Raw genomic sequence first — 25622 nt, 5'->3', positions numbered from 1 at the left:
GCATTATATGACCCCTTTAAGGTTACAAATACACACACACACACACACTCCATCATTGCAATCTTGACATTGCAGCCTGTTCATTATAGCCGTAATAAAATATAATAATAAAATAGTAAACCTACCATATAAAAATTACTCTGTTTAAATAGTCAGTAGTACAATTAGTATCATTCACAGTAAGCACCGCTCCACTGTGATGTTTCCAAGCATATTTTTAGCATGTAAAGAGGATGATTTTCTACGTCGGTATTGGAGCGTGAGTAAAGTACAAAGCCTATAATAACTGGCAGAAGGCAGTAAGAGAAACAGGAAGTCTGTTATAACTTCTGCATACATTAATTGATCTCGACTGAAACTTCAGCAGTGTGTTCGCTGTAAGAGGCCGATCGCATGGATGTTGCTATTGTGAGTCAGTTATAGCGCCACCAACTGGCAGAAGGAAGTGTGTCACTTTCAAAATGCTTTTAAATCACCCCTTATGTCTCAAGTGAACAAACAGACCAACAGAAAGTCAGATATTTTGGTTTGAATGTGGATTTCTTGGAATTTGCACACATCTTCTCGACGGTCGGCGAAGCTTACGTTATTGCCCGTCGTGCGCTGGGCGACCCTAAAGGCCCAGGGGTGGCGGTGCCACCGGCTTAGGGCCCGCCATCGCTGCTTCGCAGCTTTAATTATTATTATTATTATTATTATTATTATTATTTTTTACGACTTACGGGCACTTTTGGGGCTCTTAACATGCTCAAAAACTCTTGAAACTTTGCACACGGGTCAGAACCTGCGGTCATTAGGGCCGGCCTGAAGCTGGTACCCGGCGTGGCAGGGGCTCGACAGCGCCCCTGGAACAGGGGCCGAAAACTTGGTCTATAACTCAAACACGCTTGCATGTAATAATATGAAACTCGGTACACATATAGATCTCATCATTTCATATATCCTTCATACTTTCACTTTTTACCCCAGACCAACAGGAAACCGTCTATTTAGGGTTGTTTGAAAAACGCACGCAATGGAATTTGGAATACTCCTCCCAGAGAACTCCACCAATCGCCACCAAACTCGGTCAGCATGATGTCAAGACATTGACCATGAAAAATTGCCGGCAGATTATTGATATCTCCAACGGTTTGGCCGTGGCGAGGAAACGAAATGATGGCGAGAAACGAGAAACAGTCAGAGTGTTATAACTTCTACATACATTAATTGATCTCGATGAAACTTCAGCGGTGTGTTCGCTGTAAGAGGCCGATCGCATGGATGTGACTATTGTGAGTCAAAGTTATAGCGCCACCAACTGGCAGAAGGAAGTGTGTCACTTTCAAAATGCTTTAAAATCACCCACTTATTGTTACACGATTTACTTCAAACTTTAGGTGTATAATGTAAACACACGGCAGATGTAGACGTGTGAAAGAATTATTGATATCTTAAATACTGCTGTCGCGGCAGCTCTTCAAACTTGAATTTTCTTTTTGATGCCTGGTGCAGGGGCTCAGTAGCGCCACCTTCAGACAAAAGTGGGGTATTGGTTTCATACTTTGACCTAGAGTCAGATATTTTGGTTTGAATGTGGAACACATTGCACAAGAACTTTGAAGCTCAAAAAGCACATAAATGAAGCTTAAACAGCAAGGAAGTGTGTTATAACTTCTGCATACATTACTTGATCTCGATGAAACTTAAGCAGTTTCTTCACTTGAAGAGGCCGGTCGCGTGGATGTGACTATTGTGAGTCAAAGTTATAGCGCCACCAACTGGCAGAAGGAAGTGTGTCACTTTCAAAATGCTTTGAAATCACCCCTTATGTCTCAATTGAACAAACAGTTGATAAAGAAATCGGTATCAATATATTGAATTATGAATTATTTCACTGATCAACTGTGATGTCCGGTTAAGATGAAAATAAACTATTACTCTGTCTAAGCGATTATCTTTCTGAAACACGCCACAAAAACTTACAGAAACGGATAACACAAACATGACGTTGGAAATATACACTTATCAGAATAGTTATATTAAACTTGTCTATTTCAGTTATAAAGCTGTCTCATATGTAATTTCTCCTTTAATTCTATAATATAACCACTAGATGGAGGTCTAAGCACATTTTCTGTATTCTCGTTGTTTTAACGTGAAGAAGAACACTTGTACGTGTTGACTGTTGAGAACGGTGTTTGGAGATTTTAAAAGACGCGGACCAGACGGAAAAACAAGACATACTGCATCATTACGCTCAATATTTTAACGAGGGCCACTCGTGACGCTGTACACGGTGTAAGCATCAGCTTGAGGACTCTTCAAAATGTATATAGGTCTCAGTTCTGGATGGAGTTATTTGCAGACCTTAGAGATGCTGGATACTTCAACGGGAGTCGTGAGCGCCATTGCTTTGGTGATACAATAAAAAATACTCTACAAAAAAAAAAAAAAAAAAAAAAACAGGGTTTCCACGGGTCTTAAAAAGTCTTAAAAGTCTAAAATTTCAAAATCACAATTTAAGGCCTTAAAAGTCTTAAATTTGCTGAAGTATTGTGTTCTAGGTCTTAAATAATTTTTAACAGGTCTTAATTTTCCTACGTCCATGTAAATCTCATTTAAATGCTCCCAGCAGCTTTGGAATGTTTCTTTTTTACTTCCGTGGTGTTGTAGTTTCTTATTTCGCTAGTCCAAATATAATTCGCTGTATTATGACTACAAAATAGACCAACATGCAACAGCCAGCTTTGAGCTTTAGTGTTATTGGCGCGAGTCTCTCGGATACAACAGAAAGACGTTAAACGGATTTTATTCAGCTATGAGGAAGTGCAAGTTTAGCGATACTTGGCTTGAAAAATCTGAATTTCGTGCTTGGTTAAACCCAGTTGCAAATAACGCATTTGAAGCCTACTGCTTATGCAAGAAAGCTATTAAATTGGGAATGTTGGGTGTACGGCGCTGGAGTCTCATTCAAAAAGTGAAAAATATCTAACTGCTGTCAAGGGTCTCCAGCAAACTACAGCCATCAGCCATTACGCTTTGGAATAGCGGATGATGACTAATTTCCAAAATCACGGGACCGTTCGTGCTGATGTTCGACGAAAGTCTTCATCGCACCACCAAAACGAAACAGCTGGACCTGCACGCACGCTTTTCGGTCTGCTGCTGAATGGGTCGAGACTGCAATAAATAAAAATAAAAAGGAATAGGCTACAATGAATGATCTATGGCAGGGCTAGTATAATGGTGGCCCCCAGATCATCTTTATCTGACCCTCCAACAGTTTTTTTATTTTTAAAAACCCTCACAATCTGATATCAAAGTGCCCTCTCAGCAAAGGTTTAGCGTGCTCATAGGCAACCGCATTCATCGGTGAGTTTAACAACGCTCATTGTGGCGTACAACACCATTCATCGGTGAGTTTAACAACGCTCAACTGCAGGTAAAGCAGCACTCAGAGGTGAGTTCAACCAAAACAACGCTAAACTGCATGTGGCTAATGTTTACACTCAGGGTACATTACGGCATGTTTTCCATAACGTTACGACGTTCTCAATATAATTCATAATCACACGCTTATAATGAACAACGCGTTATGGTTATTGTGTTATTAAAAACTGTGTACGCAGGTGTTACAGTTAACATGGTAACACTAAGTTACACCTGGTTTACTTGTATGTTACTGATTAAGAAGTAATGTAAAAAAACAGTTATAACTGCATGAAGATGAATGGTAACACAATACTGGCAAAATACTGTTTACATCTTGCAAATGCATATGATTCAAGACTACAATTCCCCAGAACGGAGGGAGGGGCGGGTGACCAAACCTCATTATCATTTAAAGTCATATGCACTGAAACGGCAGTGCTGAAAACGGAGCTGTTTTTGAGCAGTTAAAATTTGTGTTTTCTTAAAATACTAATGAGAATTTTTAATAAAAGTATATTACAAAGTTTTCATTTAGACCCTAAAGATTCATATTAACTTGTACAAAAATGGCATTATATGACCCCTTTAAGGTTACAAATACACACACACACACACACACTCCATCATTGCAATCTTGACATTGCAGCCTGTTCATTATAGCCGCAATAAAATATAATAATAAAATAGTAAACCTACCATATAAAAAATTACTCTGTTTAAATAGTCAGTAGTACAATTAGTATCATTCACAGTAAGCACCGCTCCACTGTGATGTTTCCAAGCATATTTTTTAGCATGCAAAGAGGATGATTTTCTACGTCGGTATTGGAGCGTGAGTAAAGTACAAAGCCTATAATAACTGGCAGAAGGCAGTAAGAGAAACAGGAAGTCTGTTATAACTTCTGCATACATTAATTGATCTCGACTGAAACTTCAGCAGTGTGTTCGCTGTAAGAGGCCGATCGCATGGATGTTGCTATTGTGAGTCAGTTATAGCGCCACCAACTGGCAGAAGGAAGTGTGTCACTTTCAAAATGCTTTTAAATCACCCCTTATGTCTCAAGTGAACAAACAGACCAACAGAAAGTCAGATATTTTGGTTTGAATGTGGATTTCTTGGAATTTGCACACATCTTCTCGACGGTCGAGCGAAGCTTACGTTATTGCCCGTCGTGCGCTGGCGACCCTAAAGGCCCAGGGTGGCGGTGCCACCGCTTGGGCTCGTCATCGCTGCTCGCAGCTTTAATTATTATTATTATTATTTTATTTTTATTTTTACGACTATTGGGGCACTTTTGGGGCTCTTAACGTGCTCAAAAACTCTTGAAACTTTGCACACGGGTCAGAACCCGCGGCCATTAGGGCCGGGCTGAAGCTGGTACCCGGGCGTGGCAGGGGGGCTCGACAGCGCCCCCTGAAACAGGGTCCGAAAACTTGGTCCATAAATCAAACACGCTTGCATGTAATAATATGAAACTCGATACACATATAGATCTCATCGTTTCATAAATCCTTCATACTTTTACTTTTTACCTCAGCCCAACAGGAAATCATCTATTTAGGGTTTTTGGAAAACGCATGCAATGGAATTTGAAATACTCCTCCTAGAGAATTCCACCTATCACCACGGAACTCGGTCAGCATGAAGTCAAGACATTGAGGATGAAAAATTGCCGGCAGATTTTTGATATGTCGAACGGTTTGGCCGTGGCGAGGAAACGAAATGATGGCGCGAAAAGAGAAACAGGAAGTGTGTTATAACTTCTGCATACATTAATTGATCTCCATGAAACCGCAGCAGCGTGATCGCTGGAAGAAGCCGATCGCATGGATGTGACTATTGTGAGTCAAAGTTATAGCGCCACCAACTGGCAGAAGGAAGTGTGTCACTTTCAAAATGCTTTGAAATCACCCTCTTATTTTTACCCGATTTACTTAAAACTTTTGGTGTGTATTGTAAACACACGGCAGATGTAGACATGTGAAAGGATTATTGATATCTTTGATACTGCCGCCGCGGCAACGCTTCAAACTAGAATATTCTTTTTTAGTTACAAAATTTCTACAGTTACAAAACTCGGCGTGTATATTGTTCTCATCGAGCCGGACAACTTTCTAATTTACAGTCATTAGCTCAGACCAACAGAAAGTCAGATATTTTGGTTTGAATGTGGATGTTTTGGAGAATTTTCTCTGCCTCTCTCACTGACCCTACGTCTCTCTGTGTCTGGGGGGAGGGGGGTGATTTGGCTGTTGAATGAGAATGCTTTTATTTTTATCTTTCAAGGTTTTGGGGCCCTTAACGTGCTCAAAGTCTTGAAACTTTGCACACGGGTCGGAACCCGCGGCCATCAGGGCCGGGCCGAAGATGGTACCCGGGCGTGGCAGGGGGGCTCGACAGCGCCCCCTGGAATGGGATTCGAACACTTGTCCATATATCAAACATGCTTGCATGTAATAATATGAAACTCGGTACACTTGTAGATCTCATCGGGCCGAACAACTTTCGTGCTCTAAGTTTTACGCCAGCCCAAAAGGAAGTCGGCTATTATGGGTTGTTTGGAAACACGTGCTCTGGAATTATATATATTCCTCCTAGAGAATGAATCCAATCGCCACCAAACTCGGTCGGCATGAAGTCAAGACATTGAGGATGCTACATTCCAGACGGATTTTTGATATCTCGAACGGTTTGGCCGTGGCGAGGAAATTGATTTAGGACTAAAAATGGACACATGAAGTGTGTTATAACTTAGTTAGTTCTATCTACAGTTACAAAATTCGGCGTGTATATTGTTCTCGTCAATCCGAACAACTTTCTAATTTACAGTCATTAGCTCCGACCAACAGAAAGTCAGATATTGTGGTTTGAATGTGGATTTCTTGGAATTCCTGACAGAGTGACCCCTCCCATTCTGTGTTTTTTCTCTCTGTGTCTCTCTCTCTGACAGACAGAATGGCCTGCCATTTTTTTTTTTGTGTGTGTGTGGGGAGGGGAGGGGGAGGGAATTTCTCTGTTGGAACTTTGAAGCTCCAAAAATCACATAAATGCAACATAACAGTAACCCATAACACTCCAGTGGTTTAATCCATACTTTCAGAAGGGATATTATAGGTGTGGGTGTGAAAAAGATAAATAGTATATAGTGTATGTAGTATATATAGTATTTTTATATTTTTTACTATAAATTTTCCACCCTGCTCAGGAGGTGTGATATGCTTAAGTAAATCACCAAAAAAAAAAAAAAAATTAAAAAGAACTCTTAAGAGAGAAGAGCGCTTGTGAAAGTGAAAGTAGAGATTTATAGTAAAAAATGACTTAATTATTGATCTGTTTCACACCACTTCTCATTTACTTACATTGAAAGGACCAACAGAGCTGAGATATTTGTAACCCAGATGATCCAGGCTACCAGTAGAAGAGTTGAGAGATGTGTAAAAAGATGGGAAAAAGCGAATAAGAGAGAACAACGAGTGCTTTAGAAGAGAAAGTGTTTCATCCAATTATGGATCGTGCTGCATTGACTGACACTCCAAGGAGCCAATGGTAGCAGCGCACACACTGCTGCTGTCAAAAAAACATTGGGAGAGAGCGAGCGAGTCAGACGAAGCAGATACTCCTCATTAAAAAGTAGATATTGAGGAAAAGAAACTTGAATGCAATCAAAAGATTACATTTGAGTGAAAGTGATAACTTTGAAGAGCTGACACCGAAGTCGAGAATAAAAACCGATGTAGATACACGGAGCGCCAAAAAGCACCGCAAATTATCTTCTTGCAAAATAAGATGTGAAATTCTTGCCTTGGTGAGTTGTTTTTTTGTTTATTGACTTGACATTTTACAAGAAACTGTTGCAGACGCAGCGGCAAATCAGTAGTGTGACATTAGAGTTCATATAGGCCGCTTGTGCATAGTGTGTGAGCTAGTGTTAATTTGCACGTTGGGCTAAAGCTAATCACATGTGAAGATGCAAACGAGTCGATGAAAAGTGACAATGTTGTGTGTAAGTGTCAAGATATTGAGTTAATACGTTGTTTGAAGTGTATACATGATATTTGTTGATGAAAGTGTTTGAATGGAAGATTAATTATTGTTCTGCCTTTTGTTTTTGCAAGGATGTTTTTTTTTTGTTGTATGTGTGTTTCTTCCGAGAAATTGTGATCAACATCCTGGATACGTGCAACGCATATGAGCGTATGTAAAAGGCGAGCCACCTACGGAGACCATTTGATTGAACTTTGATCTTGAACTCATCGAAACTGGTATGAGAAACCTTTTCGTTTTCGGCCAATTTTTTCCGAGACTTTGTTTTTGCATATTTTTCCTCGAGCTTTGAACGGAGAGACATCGATTCTGAACTGAACGATTCTAAAGAGTCAAAAACTCTTTTGATCCGAGTCATTTGACTCTGAACTGACACTAACTGAATCAATTCAGTGGATTTTGAACATTTGATTCATTTGGCTGAAAAGACTGTTACATTTTAAATTGAAAGAGTGATTTGAGTTATTAAGTTGCAATATGTTGTTTTGAGAACATTGTTTATTGTTTCTAAAAATGTTATTGGGTCATAACCAAACTGAGTCTGAGTTTTCCAAGTTTCATTTTATTATTTCATTTTCATACAAAGTATATGACAACTGTTGTCAATTGAGTTGATTTGTTTGAGTTGATGAGTCCAACTTCCTGGAATTTCAAAAAAGAGATTTGATTGTAAGCATTATCATACATTGTATGTTGTCAAATTACAGTATTGAGATTTACATGCTCCAGACAAATTGCAATTAAGAATTTCTTCAACGAATACAAGATTCCAACCAGTAAAAAAGCTCTTGGTTTTCACCTACCTGCTGTGTTGTTTCCTCTCTCCAGTAGCCGCTCCTTATCTTCTGATCAGTTGGCCCATATCGAATTATATTGAACCTTATACAAGTGTGACACTCAAGACCTGGCACGTGTGCCTCGTTACATATTCTTGCATACTTTGTGGTTGATATGTGCCCTCGATGCGCACTTTTGCAGAGCCCACACTGATGCAAGCTCTACAGCACACATCTTCTCGACAGTCAAAGCGAGGTTATGTTATTGCCCATCGTGCACAGTGACCCTAAATATATATATTTTTTTACGACTATTCGGGGACTTTTGGGGCTCTTAACTTGCTAGAAAACTCTTGAAACTTTGCACACTGGTCAGAACCCGCGGCCATTAGGGCCGGGCTGAAGCTGGTACCCGGGCGTGGCAGGGGGGCTCGACAGCGCCCCCTGAAACAGGGTCCGAAAACTTGGTCCATAAATCAAACACGCTTGCATGTAATAATATGAAACTCGGTACACATATTGATCTCATCGTTTCATATATCCTTCATACTTTTACTTTTTACCTCAGCCCAACAGGAAATCGTCTATTTAGGGTTCTTTGGAAAACACATGCAATGGAATGTGAAATACTCCTCCTAGAGAATTCCACCAATCGCCACGAAACTCGGTCAGCATGAAGTCAAGACATTGAGGATGAAAAATTGACAGCGGATTTTTGATATCTCGAACGGTTTGGCCGTGGCGAGGAAACGAAATTATGGCGTGAAAAGTGAAACAGGAAATGTGTTATAACTTCTGCATACATTAATTGATCTCGATGAAACCGCAGCAGTGTGATCGCTGGAAGAGGCCGATCGCATGGATGTGACTATTGTGAGTCAAAGTTATAGCGCCACCAACTGGCAGAAGGAAGTGTGTCACTTTCAAAATGCTTTGAAATCACACTCTTATTTTTACCCGATTTACTTAAAACTTTATGTGTATAATGTAAACACACGGCAGATGTAGACGTGTGAAAGGATTATTGATATCTTAAATACTGTGGTCGTGGCAGCGCTTCAAACTTGAATATTCTTTTTGATGCGTGGTGCAGGGGCTCAGTAGCGCCACCTGTTGACAAAAGTGGGGTATTGGTTTTATACTTCGACCTAGAGTCACAAAACTCAGGAATTATATTGTTCTCATCGAGCCGGACAACTTTCTAATTTACAGTCATTAGCTCAGACCAACAGAAAGTCAGATATTTTGGTTTGAATGTGGAACACATTGCAAAGGAAACTTTGAAGCTCCAAAAACCCCATAAAGGTAGCATATAAAGGGAGCAAATAGCAAGGAAGTGTGTTATAACTTCTGCATACATTAACTTATCTCGATGAAACTTCAGTAGTGTCACATGGATGTGACTATTGTGAGTCAAAGTTATAGCGCCACCAACTGGCAGAAGGAAGTGTGTCACTTTCAAAATGCTTTGAAATCACCCTCTTATGTCTCAAGTGAACAAACAGACCAACAGAAAGTCAGATATTTTGGTTTGAATGTGGAACACATTGCAAATGAACTTTGAAGCTCCAAAAAGCACACAAAGGAAGCATAAAAGCAAGGAAGTGTGTTATAACTTTTGCATACATTAACTGATCTCGATGAAACTTCAGCAGTGTGTCACATGGATGTGACTACTGCGAGTCAAAGTTATAGCGCCACCAACTGGCAGAACGAAGTGTGTCACTTTCAAAATGCTTTGAAATCACCCCCTTATGTCTCAATTGAACAAACAGTTGATAAAGAAATCGGGTATCAATATATTGAATTATGAATTATTTCAGTGATCAACTGTGATGTCCGGTTAAGATGAAAATAAACTATCAGCTCTGTCTAAGCGATTATCTTTCTGAAACACGTCACAAAAACTTACAGAAACGGATAACACAAACATGATGTTGGAAATATACACTTATCAGAATAGTTATATTAAACTTTAGTCTATTTCAGTTAAAGCCATTTAAGTTATAAAGCTGTCTCATGTAATTTCTCCTTTAATTCTATAATATAACCACTAGGTGGAGTTCTAAGCCTATTTTCTGTATTCTCGTTGTTTTAACGTATGAAGAAGACTTACATGTTGTTGAGAACGCAGTAAAGTGTGACGCATATTTCGTTCTGTGAGTTTTATGAGTACTCCGAGTCTTTATTAAAACCAACACATGAAACATATGTCTAAAGAAAGTAGGGATGGGCTGATCGATGCTGAACGTATCAAAACTTCCGAGTATGATGTTGTTTTAGGGTTGTCTGACTAGAGCTGTCGCGATAGTCAATATATCGACTTATCGCACGATATATGGAAATGAGCCTGATCATTTTTGGTGCCGCGATATATTGCAACTGATCATTTGTTTTATTATTAAAAATAATAATCAGATTCATTTTTACATTAAAATGAATGTCACCAACATTTTAGTTGATCGGCTGCCTCTGTCATCTTGTCTGCACTCTGTGTCGGAGGCGGGGCTCAGGCAGCGTATCCACACACACACACACACAGAGAGAGAGAGAGAGAGCGGACACCGTCAGGTGAAGAGAAGGCGTGAACCAACTGCATTTTAAAGTGTTCTGTTTCGTGACATCTTCAGCGAGCCAGTTAGGAAGAACGAGTCCAACATGGAATTGATTTCAAAGCCGCAATCTTCAGCTCCGGTGTGGGAACATTTTGGCTTTAAGCCGAACGAGAGAGGAGAGCTAATTGACGTTGCGATTTAAAGTTGCCTTTTCAACTTTGCTCGCATCTTCCACGAAGGTTTGTCGGTTGTATACAATGTTTGCCTGTTTGAACATTCAAGCGATTTTACACTATTCAACTCAACAAATGTGAAAACAACTCAAGTACATGTTTGCGAGCAGATTGAGTGACACAGCGATCGAGCTGCGTCGTGTCTAACGCTCGCTCGAACGCCTGCTGCTTGCGTCTGAACGGACAATTTCATACAACAAAGTGTAAAAATACATGATATATTGAGGAGTCTGTTATGTCTCAAGTGAACAAACAGTTGAGAAAGAAATCTGGTATAATTATATTAAATTCTGGCATTATTCCAGATGACGTCCTGCTATATTTTTCTCTCGAAACAGCGGAAACAACTTAAAATACTGCGTTATTTGTGCCCATACTGATTTAATACATCATCACAAACTATGAAAGTCGTACTTTTATTTGTGTACACTTAAAATAACAACAAAACCTTGTGCTTTTGTAAAATAAAGAAAATAAACCGGCTGAGCTGTCTCTGTCTTAGCGATAATCTTTCTGAAACACGTCACAAAATTCAAGTGAACAAAATCAGCCATTCACGCAGTCTGTATTTTATCATCTCACAATGAATACAGATGCAACAAGCACGCACAAAACGAAAATAATGATACTTCTCAGTTCTCAAAAGATTAAGCTGAACTGTGCCTTGAATATCGTAACATGCGATAAAACCCTCTTAAAGAGACAGTAACAATTTAGCCTTCAGCCCTGAACATAGACATCCCAAGTCATTGAAAAGTACAAATTGTATTATTTTAAGTTTTTAATTTCTCTCTTACGCTGTAAAATGCCACGTTTTTGAATGGCATGTAAAGTGTAAAAATAATCACTCAATCTCCATTTTTTTCTCTGATCTGTTGCTATTTTAATGATTTAAAAATCAAAGCACTGACCATTTAAAGTGTGAGCTTGTACATTTTGAAATTTATAAACAGTCACAGCAATGCAGTGTTATTATGTACCTAGATAGTCTTTCAAATAAAATGAGTTTACCCCAAAAAGATATTTCTCTCATCATTTACTCACCCTCAGGCACGTGCACACATAGACATCAAAGGGGGCTTGAGCACCTGCCCTTTTTCTTCCTCGAGAGAAAGTGCCCTTTTTTCTGGGGTTTTTATTTTTTAATAAATAAATTAATATATATATTCCTGTTTACGCACAGCTTCCTGTCAAACAAATATATTTATTAAATAAAAATCAAAACATCAGGTCGGTAGATGAGATTTTGTCGATGCCCGTCCTCCCTCCCTCCCTCCGCATAGGTGTACAGTGCCTCGACTATACAGCTAATTAGCCAAAAGCAAATATAGTTAACTTGTGTCTTGCTAACATTCATGACTCATGAGCTACTAGCTAATGTTATAGGTTAGCTAAAGTCTAGCTAAGGCAATATAGCATGGCCATACAGGCCAATATACTGTACTTATTGGAGACATTACAGGTGAATACAGTCACATTTGTGTGATGTACTTAACATAATGATAAATAATCTTAAGATATTATATCGTATGCTATGTATTGTGAATACACCCATGTTAAACATAAAAATGTACTTCCATTGCATATCATAGGAACACATAAGCGTAAATTATAATTACATTGATAAACCTGTACAAAGACCTCCAGATAAATACTGGCCTTCTGGATTAACACATTTAAGTGCTGCAAAAGATATTGACCTATGACATCCTATGACATCAAAAATTATTCTACATTTGAATTATCTCATAGATGTGACTATTGTGGTTCACGGTCATAGGCCCTGTCCTAAATGGCACACTTCATATGAATTTTCAGTCTTGTGTACTTATTTCATGTGTCCATTAACTCCATGAGACCGTAGGGTGTCTCATTTTTCATTTTAGGTATCGGAAGGGTGCTCACGCATACTTTGTGGTCGATATGTGCCCTCGATGCGCACTTTTGCAGAGCACACACTGATGCGAGCTCTACAGCACACACCTTCTCGACAGTCAAAGCGAGGTTACGTTATTGCCCATCGTGCACAGCAACCCTAAAGGCACGGGGGTGGCGGTGCCACCGGCTTGGGCCCGCCATCGCTGCTCGCAGCTATATTTATTATTATTATTATTAGGGCCCAAGCCTTGAAAAGGCAAGGCCCTATTGTTTTCGTTAGAATATTATTTTTCTTACGACTATTCGGGCACTTTTGGGGCTCTTAACGTGCTCTGAAACTCTTGAAACTTTGCACAAGGGTCAGAACCCATGGCCATTAGGGCCGGGCTGAAGCTGGTACCGGGGCGTGGCAGGGGGGCTCGACGGCGCCACCTGGAACGGGGTCCGAAAACGTGGTCCATAAATCAAACACGCTTGCATGTAATAATATGAAACTTGGTACACGTATAGATCTCATTGTTTCATATATCCTTCATACTTTTACTTTTTACCCCAGCCCAACAGGAAATCGTCTATTTAGGGTTGTTTGGAAAACGCATGCAATGGAATTTGAAATACTCCTCCTAGAGAATTCCACCAATCGCCACGAAACTCGGTCAGCATGAAGTCAAGACATTGAGGATGAAAAATTGCCGGCGCATTTTTGATATCTCGAACGGTTTGGCCGTGGTGAGGAAACGAAATGATGGCGCGAAAAGAGAAACAGGAAGTGTGTTATAACTTCTGCATACATTAATTGATCTCGATGAAACTTCAGCAGTGTGTTCGCTGTAAGAGGCCGATCGCATGGATGTGACTATTGTGAGTCAACGTTATAGCGCCACCAACTTGCAGAAGGAAGTGTGTCACTTTCAAAATGCTTTGAAATCACCCTCTTATTTTTACCCGATTTACTTAAAACTTTAGGTGTATAATGTAAACACACGGCAGATGTAGACATGTGAAAGGATTATTGATATCTTCGATACCTGTTGCCGCGGCAACGCTTCAAACTCGAATATTCTTTTTTGATGCTTTTGAGACTCTTAGCATACTTGAAATTGCATGAAACTCGATAGAAACATCACATTTATTAGCCAGTAGACATGTGCAAAGTTTCAGAAACGGGCGTGGTGCAGGGGCTCAGTAGCGCCACCTTTTGACAAAAGTGGGGGGGTTGGTTTATACTTTGACCCACAGTCACAAAACTCAGTAATTATATTGTTCTCATCGAGCCGGACAACTTTCTAATTTACAGTCATTAGCTCAGACCAATTGAAAGTCAGATATTTTGGTTTGAATGTGGATGTTTTGGAGAATTTTCTCTCCCTCTCTCACTGACCCTACGTCTCTCTGTGTCTGTGGGGAGGGGGTGATTTGGCTGTTGAGTGAGAATGCTTTTATGTTTGTTTTTCAAGGTTTTGGGGCCCTTAACGTGCCTGAAAACTCTTGAAACTTTGCACACAGGTCAGAACCCGCGGCCATCAGGGCCGGGCTGAAGATGGTACCCGGGCGTGGCAGGGGGGCTCGACAGCGCCCCCTGGAATGGGATTCGAACACTTGTCCATATATCAAACATGCTTGCATGTAATAATATGAAACTTGGTATACTTGTAGATCTCATCGGGCCGAACAACTTTCGTGCTCTAAGTTTTACGCCAGCCCAACAGGAAGTCGGCTATTATGGGTTGTTTGGAAACACATGCTCTGGAATTATATATATTCCTCCTAGAGAATGAATCCAATCGCCACCAAACTCGGTCGGCATGAAGTCAAGACATTGAGGATGCTACATTCCGGACGGATTTTTGATATCTCGAACGGTTTGGCCGTGGCGAGGAAATTGATTTATGACTAAAAAACGACACATGAAGTGTGTTATAACTTAGTTAGTTCTATCTACAGTTACAAAATTCGGCGTGTATATTGTTCTCGTCAAGCCAAACAACTTTCTAATTTACAGTCATTAGCTCCGACCAACAGAAAGTCAGATATTGTGGTTTGAATGTGGATTTCTTGGAAATGTTCTCTCTCTGACAGACAGTGACCCCTCCCGTTCTGTGTTTTTTTTCTCTCTGTGTCTCTCTCTGACAGACAGAATGGCCCTGCCATTTTTTTTGTGTGTGTGTGTGTGTGTGTGTGGGGAGGGGAGGGGGGGGGTTTCTCTGTTGGGTGAGATTTGCTTTTTGATTGTTTTTCAAGGTTTCCGTGACTTTTGGGGCCCTTATCGTGCTCGAAAACTCGTGAAACTTTGCACACATGTCAGAACCCGCGGCCATCAGGGCCGGGCTGAAGCTGGTACCCGTGCGTGGCAGGGGGGCTCGACAGCGACACCTGGAATGGGATTCGAACACTTGTCCATATATCAAACATGCTTGCATGTAATAATATGAAACTCGGTACACTTCTAGATCTCATCAAAATCTTTCAGACTTCTGCATACATTAACTGATCTCGATGAAACTTCAGCAGTGCATTACAATTTACACCTGCTTCAGACATTTTTTTATTTTTTTTTTATTAATGCTTAAAACACATTTAAATCTAGAGCCAAGAGGTATATTAAAACAAACAAACAAAGAAAACAACAAAATGAAAATAAATAAATAAACAGTTTAAATAAAAATATCAAATTGTTTACATATTTCAATACACTTTACAGCTAATAAAAACTAATGGTTTATAACCACCATACTTACATTCATGAATACTAAACTTTGCCAACAAATGCAGAAAATTAATCAAATAATATTCCTTATGAAGAGACGTCATAGCTAAAAAATTAATAAAACATTTTCAAAACAAAGTTGAAAGCTGCAAATGATATGATCTCTAACAATCTTGCAGAAATCAGACCAAAAAAAGTCGAGTAGGGACAACTCCAAAATAAATGAAAAAATGTTTCCGCCTGCCGACCAGACCACAAAATGTACAGAATATATCAACATCACAATTAAATCTCTCTACAAGAAAATAATAAGTGGGGTAGTAATTATAAGTTTGAAGGAAATTTCTTTTATTTTATTCATGATTAAATATTTTTGGGTTAATATCCAAATTTTGGACCATCTCAATCCAGCCACACCCTGCATCAGACATGCCTGTGTAGTGTCTCGGGTGCGTTGTGTCATAAAAATTAAATGTTTAGGTCACTGTGTCAAGTTAAATATAGTTTAATACTCAATCTTTAAATACATCTTGAGATCCCTTAGTTCGAATTTGCGCTCCTTCAAGTGTTTTGAAAGCAAGAACGTAAAGCATGTTTGTGTTGTTGTGCCTACTGAATTTCTTCACTGTATAAACTGCGCATTGCTCATACAGCTGACATTTCACTTACTGCCCTCTGGAGTAAACAGGTGGTACTACAAGCTTGCATTTCTCAGGAATCTTCCTTATGTATTTGCGTAATGAGGGAGGGTGTGGTGAAAGTGACTAACGCCTTATATCAAGGTGTGCATAATTACTAGGCAGCTTCATTATCGCATGTAAAATGGGTCAAAAAAGAGATTTAACTGACAATGAAAAGTCAAATATTGTAAAATGCCTTTCAGATGGAAGCAACACTCTTGAAATACCTAAACTATTGAGGTGTGACCACTGGACAATCAAATGTTTTGTTGCAAATAGTCAACTGGGGCACAAAAAACACATGGAGAAGAAAAGGCACAAATTAACTGCAAAAGACTCGAGAAGAATTAAACATGAAGCTACCATAATTGCTAATTTTGAGCTAATTTTTCCTCCAAGACATGGCCAAGGTCAATAAGGCTGAAACATGACCACCACTGAATATATTCACAAGTTGAAATGTCAAGATTTGGCAAAGAAATACATGAAGACAGATTTTTCTAACGTTTTATGGACAGATTTTATGAACAGAATGAGTGACTCTTGATGGATACAGGGCACCACTTCGAGTCAGGTGCCAGTAAGGTGGAGGAGGGGTACTGGTATGGGCTGCTATCATTAAGAATGAGGTTGTTGGACCTTTTCGAGTTGAAGATGGACTGAAACTCAACTCTCAAACCTAGTGCCAGTTTCTGGAAAGTACTTTTTTCAAGCAATGGTACAGGAAGAATTCCTCAGCATTCAAGAAGGCCATGATCTTTAAGCAGGACAATGCTCCATCACATGCATCCAAGTACTCCACTGCTTGGCTAGCTAGCAAGGGCCTCAGAGATGCCCAAATAATGACTTGGCCCCCTTCCTCACCTGACTTAAATCCTACTGAGAACTTGTGGGCCCTTCTCATATGTGAGATTTGCATATTGTGGGGATGTTGTCATGTTTTTATTGGGGCAAGTTGTCATGTAATTAATTAATTAAAATATACTGTATATTGACTAGAACAATTGTTTGATGTTTTTATGCTATGCTAGGCTGCCTTTTACATTTCTGCTGTTTCGTAAGTGATTTTGTGTATCATTATTGTTTTACCACTGTGGAATAATTAATGCTTCTCAACAACTTCTCTGGTGATGTAATGTGGAATAATGAAGGCCTCTTGATGTATCTCTTGTTGGGGGTAGCTACAGCTGCTCCCTGCTCTAAAGATGTTCTAAGGAATGTGTTTTTGTCTCACGTTTCGCACGTAGCTCAAACATGTATGTCACCCCCATATAAGGTAAAGAACTATTTCATTGGTGAGGGTCCAGTGGAATGTGGTTTTCTGGACCATAAAACAGAGTGTTGAGACAATAAACGTTGAAGAAGGATTTGATAGCATTGGTTCTCTGTGTCAGTTCTTTCTTCCCTCGGCTGAGCCGTATCGAGACGGGGATTGCAGATCAACAAATAAATTAAATACATTGGATGACAAAATTATCTAACAGTTTGGGGGCTCGTCCGGGATCTCTCCAGACAGGTAAGACTGATTTAAGTATCAGGTATTCCTGTCTGCTGAGAGATTGAATAAAATTGAATAAAACTTAGTTTAATTTGGCTCGATATTAACTCCGTTAATAACTCTGCTCGGGGGCCCCGTCAGAGGGATGAATTTGCCTTATTATAAATAGGAAGGAGGGTTTTTGTTCTATTATAAATAGGGAAAACCCCACGACCGCAGCAGCAGTTTTAAGGATATCCTTATTCTGGTATGAATAGGAAGAGGACGGTAATTGTCCTAAGGAAAAGACGGAGACAATTTGATCTGCATTATTGATCTGCAGGAACCGTGTCGATCGGGAAATTGTTTGTATTATTATTATTATTAAAAGGGTGACATTATGGGACAGGAAATAAGTCGCCCGTTATCGAACGAAACTCCAAAACAGTGGATGTTTCGCAATAATCAGGGTTTCAATACTGAACCTTATATTAGTAATCTGGCCGGATGGTCAGAAGGAAAAACACAATTGGATACATATCCTAGAGATGGCTCATTTATTGATCGATTCATGAGCGATTCAAAATCTATGGTTAAAAAAGGGTGGGGGGACCCTCAGTGGGATTATAAATACATGAAAGAGTCATATGAGGTATGGAAGAAGATGAAAATGTTTTGGGACAAAGGTCCTGAACAAAAAGAAGCTAATCAAATGCACGCAGCGGTCTCTGTGTCCGAACAACCGCCCAAGTATGATATTGTCGTGAACAAAGCTTTAACCCCTAACCTCCCAGCGACACCATGCGCACTGTTGTATCCCGATTTAACACAAGTAAAGGGTAACTCATTCGCTGCAGCCGCAAACGTATACGATTCAGATTCAAAGAAAGATACAAGCGAGGGTACAACAGCTGCATTTCCTTTTATCCAATGTCCAGATGGATATAAGATCATTCCACTAACAATGTCGGAGGCGCTGGCAATATGCAAGGAATTACCCGACCCAGTTAGATCTCCCTTGCAATACGTGAATATTTTAAAGAAACTTACAACGTACAGTCAACTGACCGGGCGCGATTATAGATTCATATTGTCCAAAACATTACCTCCAGACGTAACTGAAACAGTATTAGTTGATAAAGTGCCTTTACTGGATTCTAAATTCGATCAGCCACGAGTGGAGGAAGGGAAAACCAGGTCAGGAAGAGACTTTAAAGGAACAACCATAGACTGGGCATGGGGAGACAATGACGCCTTGCCAATATTTTTTGGAGACCTCCTCAAATTCCTGCAGGGCATGGCCGCATCCAGACAAGATATTACGCATGCGGCTAACACAAAACAAAAAAAAGACGAAGGTCCAGTGGCATTCTTTGCCCGGTTTAAAGCTTCGTGGACAGACGAATCGTCCCTTTCGACTGATGATGATCAAGCGATTCTATTTATAAACACGTTCTTGAATAACATGGACCCTGAAACCGCTCGATTAATTCGTATCACAACTGCTGGTTTGACTACAATGACAATTGCAGAATTCGGACGACGTCTTCGTGAGCTGTCCACTGCCGGGGCTTTTGAGGGCTGTCAGCGTTCTTTCTCGAAAACGGCATCCGCAATGGTGCAATTTACGCCCCAGATGTATTCTCGCACATGCTATTACTGCGGCAGACAGGGACATCTAAAGCAAGATTGTCGTAAAATGATGAAAGATCTGGGACAACCGTATTGGTGTAACCGAAATGAAAGACAAAATTCAACGTGCTCTGTACCGCCGCGTTCTGAACAGTCACGAGAAATTGGCCCACATAACCGCTCCACACCGCGATACTCCACAGAATGGACACCCCGCTAGGGAAGCCCACAGAGCACTGAGCCCTCCGCATATGCATTAGCATCAACGCTGCGTTTCGATAATTCAACACTGCCTTTTATATCGTTAAATATTGACCACAAACCGTATACATTTCTGGTCGATACTGGCGCATCTAAAAGTTCATTAACAGCACATTGCTATGAGGGCTCTATTACGGGACGCACTCTAAACTCTGTGGGAAATAATGGCGTTCCCGTTAAGTGTCAGATGACACCAAAATTACCCGTAACATCTCCGGATAACCCAAATTTGTTTAAAATGCACGATTTTGTGATTTTGCCTGACTCTCTGTTCTGCCTACTGGGTCGTGATCTGATGCATACAATTGGGGCAAAAATAACTTTTGATTCCAACTCACTACAATTACTGTTTCCCTCAGTATATTTTCAGTCTGTGTATACAGGACATTGTGGAGATGTTTGCAGCTCAACGTCTGTCCGCACTTCTGCTGCGAAACCGGAAATGCTCGACGTCGACCCAGCGCTATGGGCCGCCCACAAGGACGAGGCGGGCCTTATTGACGTAAGACCATATGTTGCCAAGCTTTGCTCAAACCTACCAGTATACTGCAAACAGTATCCACTTTCCAAAGAGAAAGAACAAGGCATTGGCCCAATAATACAGCAATGCCTATCACAAGGTATTTTAAAACCTACTCACTCACCATACAACACACCGATTAATCCAGTGAAGAAAGCTAATGGTACATGGCGTTTAACACAAGATTTAAGGAAAGTTAATGATTTAATTATTCCATTGTCACCTGTGGTACCAGATGTACACACTATCATTAACTCAATTCCAGCAAACCACACTCATTTTACTGTTATTGATTTATGTTCTGCCTTCTTCAGTGTGCCAGTTGCACCGGTTACGCAGCCCCTGTTCGCATTCACCTAAGGAGGCCAACAGTATACTTGGACGCGAATGCCTCAAGGATTTCGAGACTCGCCTGCTGTGTTCTCTGCTGTAGTGCACGCTACTCTCAAGGGTACCAAACTGCCACCACAGACCTGTTTGCTGCAATATGCTGATGACATCCTGGTTTCCGGCCCAGACATCGAGTCATGCACAGCCGCTTCAGCTATTGTATGCAATGTATTAGCGAAGGCTGGCTTCAAAGCATCAAAAGAAAAGCTGCAATGGGTGGAACCAAAGGTTAACTATCTGGGTCATGAACTACAAAAAGGAACAGTACGTCTCTCCACAGACAGGGTGAAAACGATTACTACCTTCAAATGCCCGAAAACAAAAACTCAAATGCAAAGTTTCTTGGGCTTAGTGAACTATTGTCGAGCATGGGTGCCAAACTGCTCATTATATGACAAAATACTGAGAGAAGCAACACTCTCAAATGCTGAAGAACCTATAGAGTGGACTGCTGAAATGGACATGGCTTTCAAACATCTACGAAACAGCCTTAGCTCTCCACCTGCGCTAGGTTTACCGAAGTATGATGAACCCTTTCATCTGTACGTGTACGAGGCGGCAGGCACAGCAGCAGCGATCCTCGCTCAGTCCCATGGCGGAACATATAGACCAGTGGCGTACTTGTCAAAAACTTTGGATGCAGTCGCCAGAGGCCTCCCTGCATGTTTGCGAGCAGTGGCTGTTGCGGCATTGATGGTACAACATGCAGAACGCATTGTACTCTCACATCCATTAGTTCTGCACACCTCTCACCAGGTAGGAACGATCATGCACAATATTACAACGCAACACATGACAGCACAACGTCGATCGGGGTATGAAGCTATTTTATTGGCTACTGCTAATCTGTCAATTAAACCAACTTCCTCTGTACACGGCCCGACATTGTCATTACACAAATTGCTAACTGAAGGTGAATTTTCCAATGACACACATGATTGCTTTGATCGCTTGAAAACATGTACTTCCTGCAGGTCAGATGTTTCTTCATCTGTCCTGGAGGAGGGGGATCATTGGTACGTTGATGGGTCCTGTTCCAAGCCAAATGATTCAGTATACTGGTGTGGTTATGCTGTAACAGAACTTCCGAATCGAATTATTGAAGCCTATTTGCTCCCATATAAATCTGCACAAGCTGCTGAGTTGTTTGCATTGATCAGAGCATGCCAATTAGCTAAAGGTAAATCAATCAATATATACACAGACTCGAAGTATGCTTATGGGGTGATACATGATTTTGCTCGAATGTGGGAGGAAAGAGATTTCAAGACAGCTGAAGGCAAACCTATATCACATCATAACCTGGTTTCAGAATTATTAAGAGCAGCACAGTTGCCTGCCAAATTGGCCGTAATAAAAGTTGCGGGGCACATGACAGGGGAGCTGGAAGAGGCGAGGGGAAATAAATTAGCTGACGCGGTAGCAAAGTGGGCTGCGAAGGAAGTTGTGGTAAGCCAAGATCTGAATCAAGCTAAAGAGAGAGTTTCCATGATGCAATCAACCCTGGTAAGAGACATTGACGTAAAACTGTTGCAGGCAAATCCATCTGAATCTGATATTCAACATTGGGCCTCAAATGAAGTGAAACCAGACCGGAATAATTTGTTAAGGGATAAACAAGGGCGTCTGGCTCTGCCTAAAACCGCAATAGTAATACTCTGTCGACATTACCACGGTATCTCGCACATTTCAAAAGAAAAAGTAATACAGTCAATAAATCAAACATATTGCATAAGTGGGGTACGAAGTGCAGTAAAACTAATCCTAGACTCATGTCTAACGTGCGCACAGAATAACAGACACAAGTCTACAAATCACGACTCATTACCGCACCCGGAATTGCCTTTCCAACACCTGCAAATAGATTTTACACATATGCCGCCATGTAAGAATAACAAATTATTACTCGTAATCGTGGACCGTTTTTCTAAGTGGACAGAAGCTTTCCCATGTGTGAGGGAAAATGCTAAAACAGTGGTAAAAATTCTGGCAAAAGAAATAATACCAAGATTCGGCATTCCAACCGTTATTGAGAGTGACAATGGCACTCCGTTTACGTCCAAAGTTACACAACTACTCGCAAAGGAATTGAACATAAACTGGCATTTCAACATACCGTACCACCCACAGTCGGCGGGCGTCGTTGAACGAACGAATCGCACATTAAAAGAAAGATTGAACAAAGCTTGCACCGAAACCAAGCTTTGTTCCGAGAACATGGGTTGAACTCAGAATGTCACCATCTTCTGTTGTTAAATTCTCTCCATTTGAAATACTAATGGGTAGGCCTTTCCCGACCCCTTGGGTCAAAGGCCGCGCTGGCTTTCTCTCCACAGGTGACACGGAGGTGGTGATTGCAGAATATGTGGATTCCCTCATTAAGACATTAAATGGCATAAATGGTGATGTCTCTCTCTCTCTCCCTCTGCCTGCAGAAAGTCCTACTCATCCATTTGTTCCAAATCAGCAGGTTCTTGTGAAGTGTCTGAGACCAACGAAGTTAGGAGAACCAAAGTATTTGGGCCCAACTACTGTACTGGCAGTGACAAGAACAGGGGTGCTGACTGACCTTCAACCGCAGTGGATCCACGCAAGCCGCGTGAAGCTTGCTCCAGAGGAGGGACTTACTGATTCAGGGTGAACGGTGAAAGCACTGGAGGAGCTGAACACGCAGCGCCAGTGCCCAACCGGAATCTTTGAATTAGGAGGACCTGAGGAGGGACCCGGAATAGTCAACATGAAAGTATTCCTACTGATGCTCTGCATATGTCAGGCGGTTATGCTTGCCTTTACCCGTTCAGTGTTAACACAACAGCAGGGAGTCACAAGTGTAATTCCAATTCCCAGGAACAATGTATGGTGGTTATGGATGAACTACACCGCTGGTGGTAAACAATGTATAGTGTGCTCTAGATCGCCAGCATCAATTTCTTATGTCATCCCTGTACCAATGAATACATCAACATGTTTAACTCATCAGGAGGAGCTGGTTAAGAAAAGGCCTCCATGTTTGAACTATACAATCAATCTGCCAATAGCCAGGACTAATAAAACAACTCGAACTTGCACTGACCCTAATGCCATAGCCGTGCTCCAGAAGGAGTCAATGTGTCCTTTTAACTGTTTACTTTACAGGGCCAGTGGACGTGTTAACAAAACTATACTGGACAATTCCCAATGTACAAACTGGCCAGTGCCAGGTGCCAGTCCACCCAAGCTAGTTTCCTGGGTCAAGTTTAATAAGACTGAATGTTATAAATTCTCAAATACAGGTAACAGAACTTCATTACATAAAAAATGGTTTCGGATCAAATACTGTTCTCAGGTGAAGTGGATCGAGGCTGTAGAATCTTATTCACATCAAAGAATCGGTTTACCCGCACAAATATTTCACAACATGAGGGGGGTTGCAGATATGTGGTGGGTATGTTCCGGTAATGATTCAGAACTTCTTGTCGCACCCCCCACCCCATTTGATGGTTTGTGTTTTATAGTAATGTTACAGGAAGATGTTTCTGTTATGAAGGTACGGGTGAACACCCGGATACGAAGGTACCAAGAAGGTGATGCCTCGAGTGACCCTGAAGTATATTTAGACAGTGTTGGACAGCCTAGAGGTATTCCAAACCAGTACAAAGCCCGAAACGAAATTGCTAGTGGTTTTGAATCCATCTTTTTATGGGTAACCCCAAATAAAAACACTGAATGGATCAATTACCTCTATTATAATCAGCAGCGTTTCTTTAATAAAACTAAACGGGCCTTCGATTTGGTGAAAGAACAATTACATGCAGCAAGTGAAATGACTAAACAGAATCTCGTATAGCTTTGGATTACCTCTTGGCTAAAGATGGAGGAGTATGTAAAATGTTTGGTGACAAATGCTGTACACATCCCGGGTCACACTGATGATGATGGAGAATTCACGAAAGTATTAAAGGAAATGGATAGGTTGAATAAAGAGTTAGCAGATAACGCTGGACATCAGGGAATATGGGGAAACTTTTTCAATATGTTTGGGTGGTTCGCACCCTGGATGTCTTCCATTATATCGATTGGTGTATCCATTATACTTATGTTATTATTTGGCCCATGTTTGCTACAATTACTAATGCAAAAGATGAATGTAATGATAAACAGGCATAATATCGCCATGCTGCATTATATGTGTGTACCTAACACTGAAGTTGGTTGAGAAGGCTATGTGATCCTTTCAGGATCAAAGTGGGCATTGTGGAATAATTAATGCTTCTCAACAACTTCTCTGGTGATGTAATGTGGAATAATGAAGGCCTCTTGATGTATCTCTTGTTGGGGGTAGCTGCAGCTGCTCCCTGCTCTAAAGATGTTCTAAGGAATGTGTTTTTGTCTCACGTTTCGCACGTAGCTCAAACATGTATGTCACCCCCATATAAGGTAAAGAACTATTTCATTGGTGAGGGTCCAGTGGAATGTGGTTTTCTGGACCATAAAACAGAGTGTTGAGACAATAAACGTTGAAGAAGGATTTGATAGCATTGGTTCTCTGTGTCAGTTCTTTCTTCCCTCGGCTGAGCCGTATCGAGACGGGGATTGCAGATCAACAAATAAATTAAATACATTGGATGACAAAATTATCTAACAACCACTTAGGCCTACATTGTGCTAAAATAGGCTGTTTAATTGAAGGTTCCATAGTGACAACTTCCAAGTGTGACAGTATGCTCAACTATTGGGGCATGTTAGCCTCTGCTAATCAGGGTTTAAGGTACCTTTTGTTTGGAATGCTGCTCATCTGCTGTGATTAACTCGCAGCCCTTGTGTATGAAGACAAGTGCTACAGATGCAACACTGGTGTCGAGTGCAGTACAACTCCATCAGCTTGCCGTGATCAGGACAGAGACGCTCCAGCAGATCAGCAAGCGGGTCAGAGAGCTGATGTGCCCGGAATATGGCATTCTCCCGGTGTGGCCTCACATGATCCTCACAGTAAGATGCCATACACGTCAGACAACTTTTGACCGCTTTGGCTTCCATACAACTGTCGCATTTGATTTGCCCAGTATCTTTCTTTT

At 40.8% G+C, this 25622-nt stretch overlaps 1 protein-coding gene across 2 annotated transcripts in view; it reads left to right on the top strand.

Annotated features, from left to right (window-relative positions):
• LOC127646372 (uncharacterized) overlaps nt 1–25069 on the top strand; it is a 65879-nt gene extending 40810 nt beyond the window's left edge. Inside the window, exon 2 of one of the 2 annotated variants that reach the window (XM_052129942.1) lies at nt 23036–25069. In XM_052129942.1, the coding sequence (XP_051985902.1) occupies nt 23306–24394 (1089 nt within the window). In that variant the 5' untranslated portion in view covers nt 23036–23305 and the 3' untranslated portion in view covers nt 24395–25069. The remainder of the gene's footprint in view (nt 1–23035) is intronic. The other variant, XM_052129944.1, reaches the window with a different exon arrangement.
• Nucleotides 25070–25622: the final 553 nt, after the last annotated feature.

Source organism: Xyrauchen texanus, chromosome 7, assembly GCF_025860055.1.
Source record: "Xyrauchen texanus isolate HMW12.3.18 chromosome 7, RBS_HiC_50CHRs, whole genome shotgun sequence".
Lineage (NCBI taxonomy): Eukaryota > Metazoa > Chordata > Actinopteri > Cypriniformes > Catostomidae > Xyrauchen > Xyrauchen texanus.
Note: the sequence above shows the minus strand (reverse complement) of the source record. Positions and strands in the feature narration are given on the sequence as shown.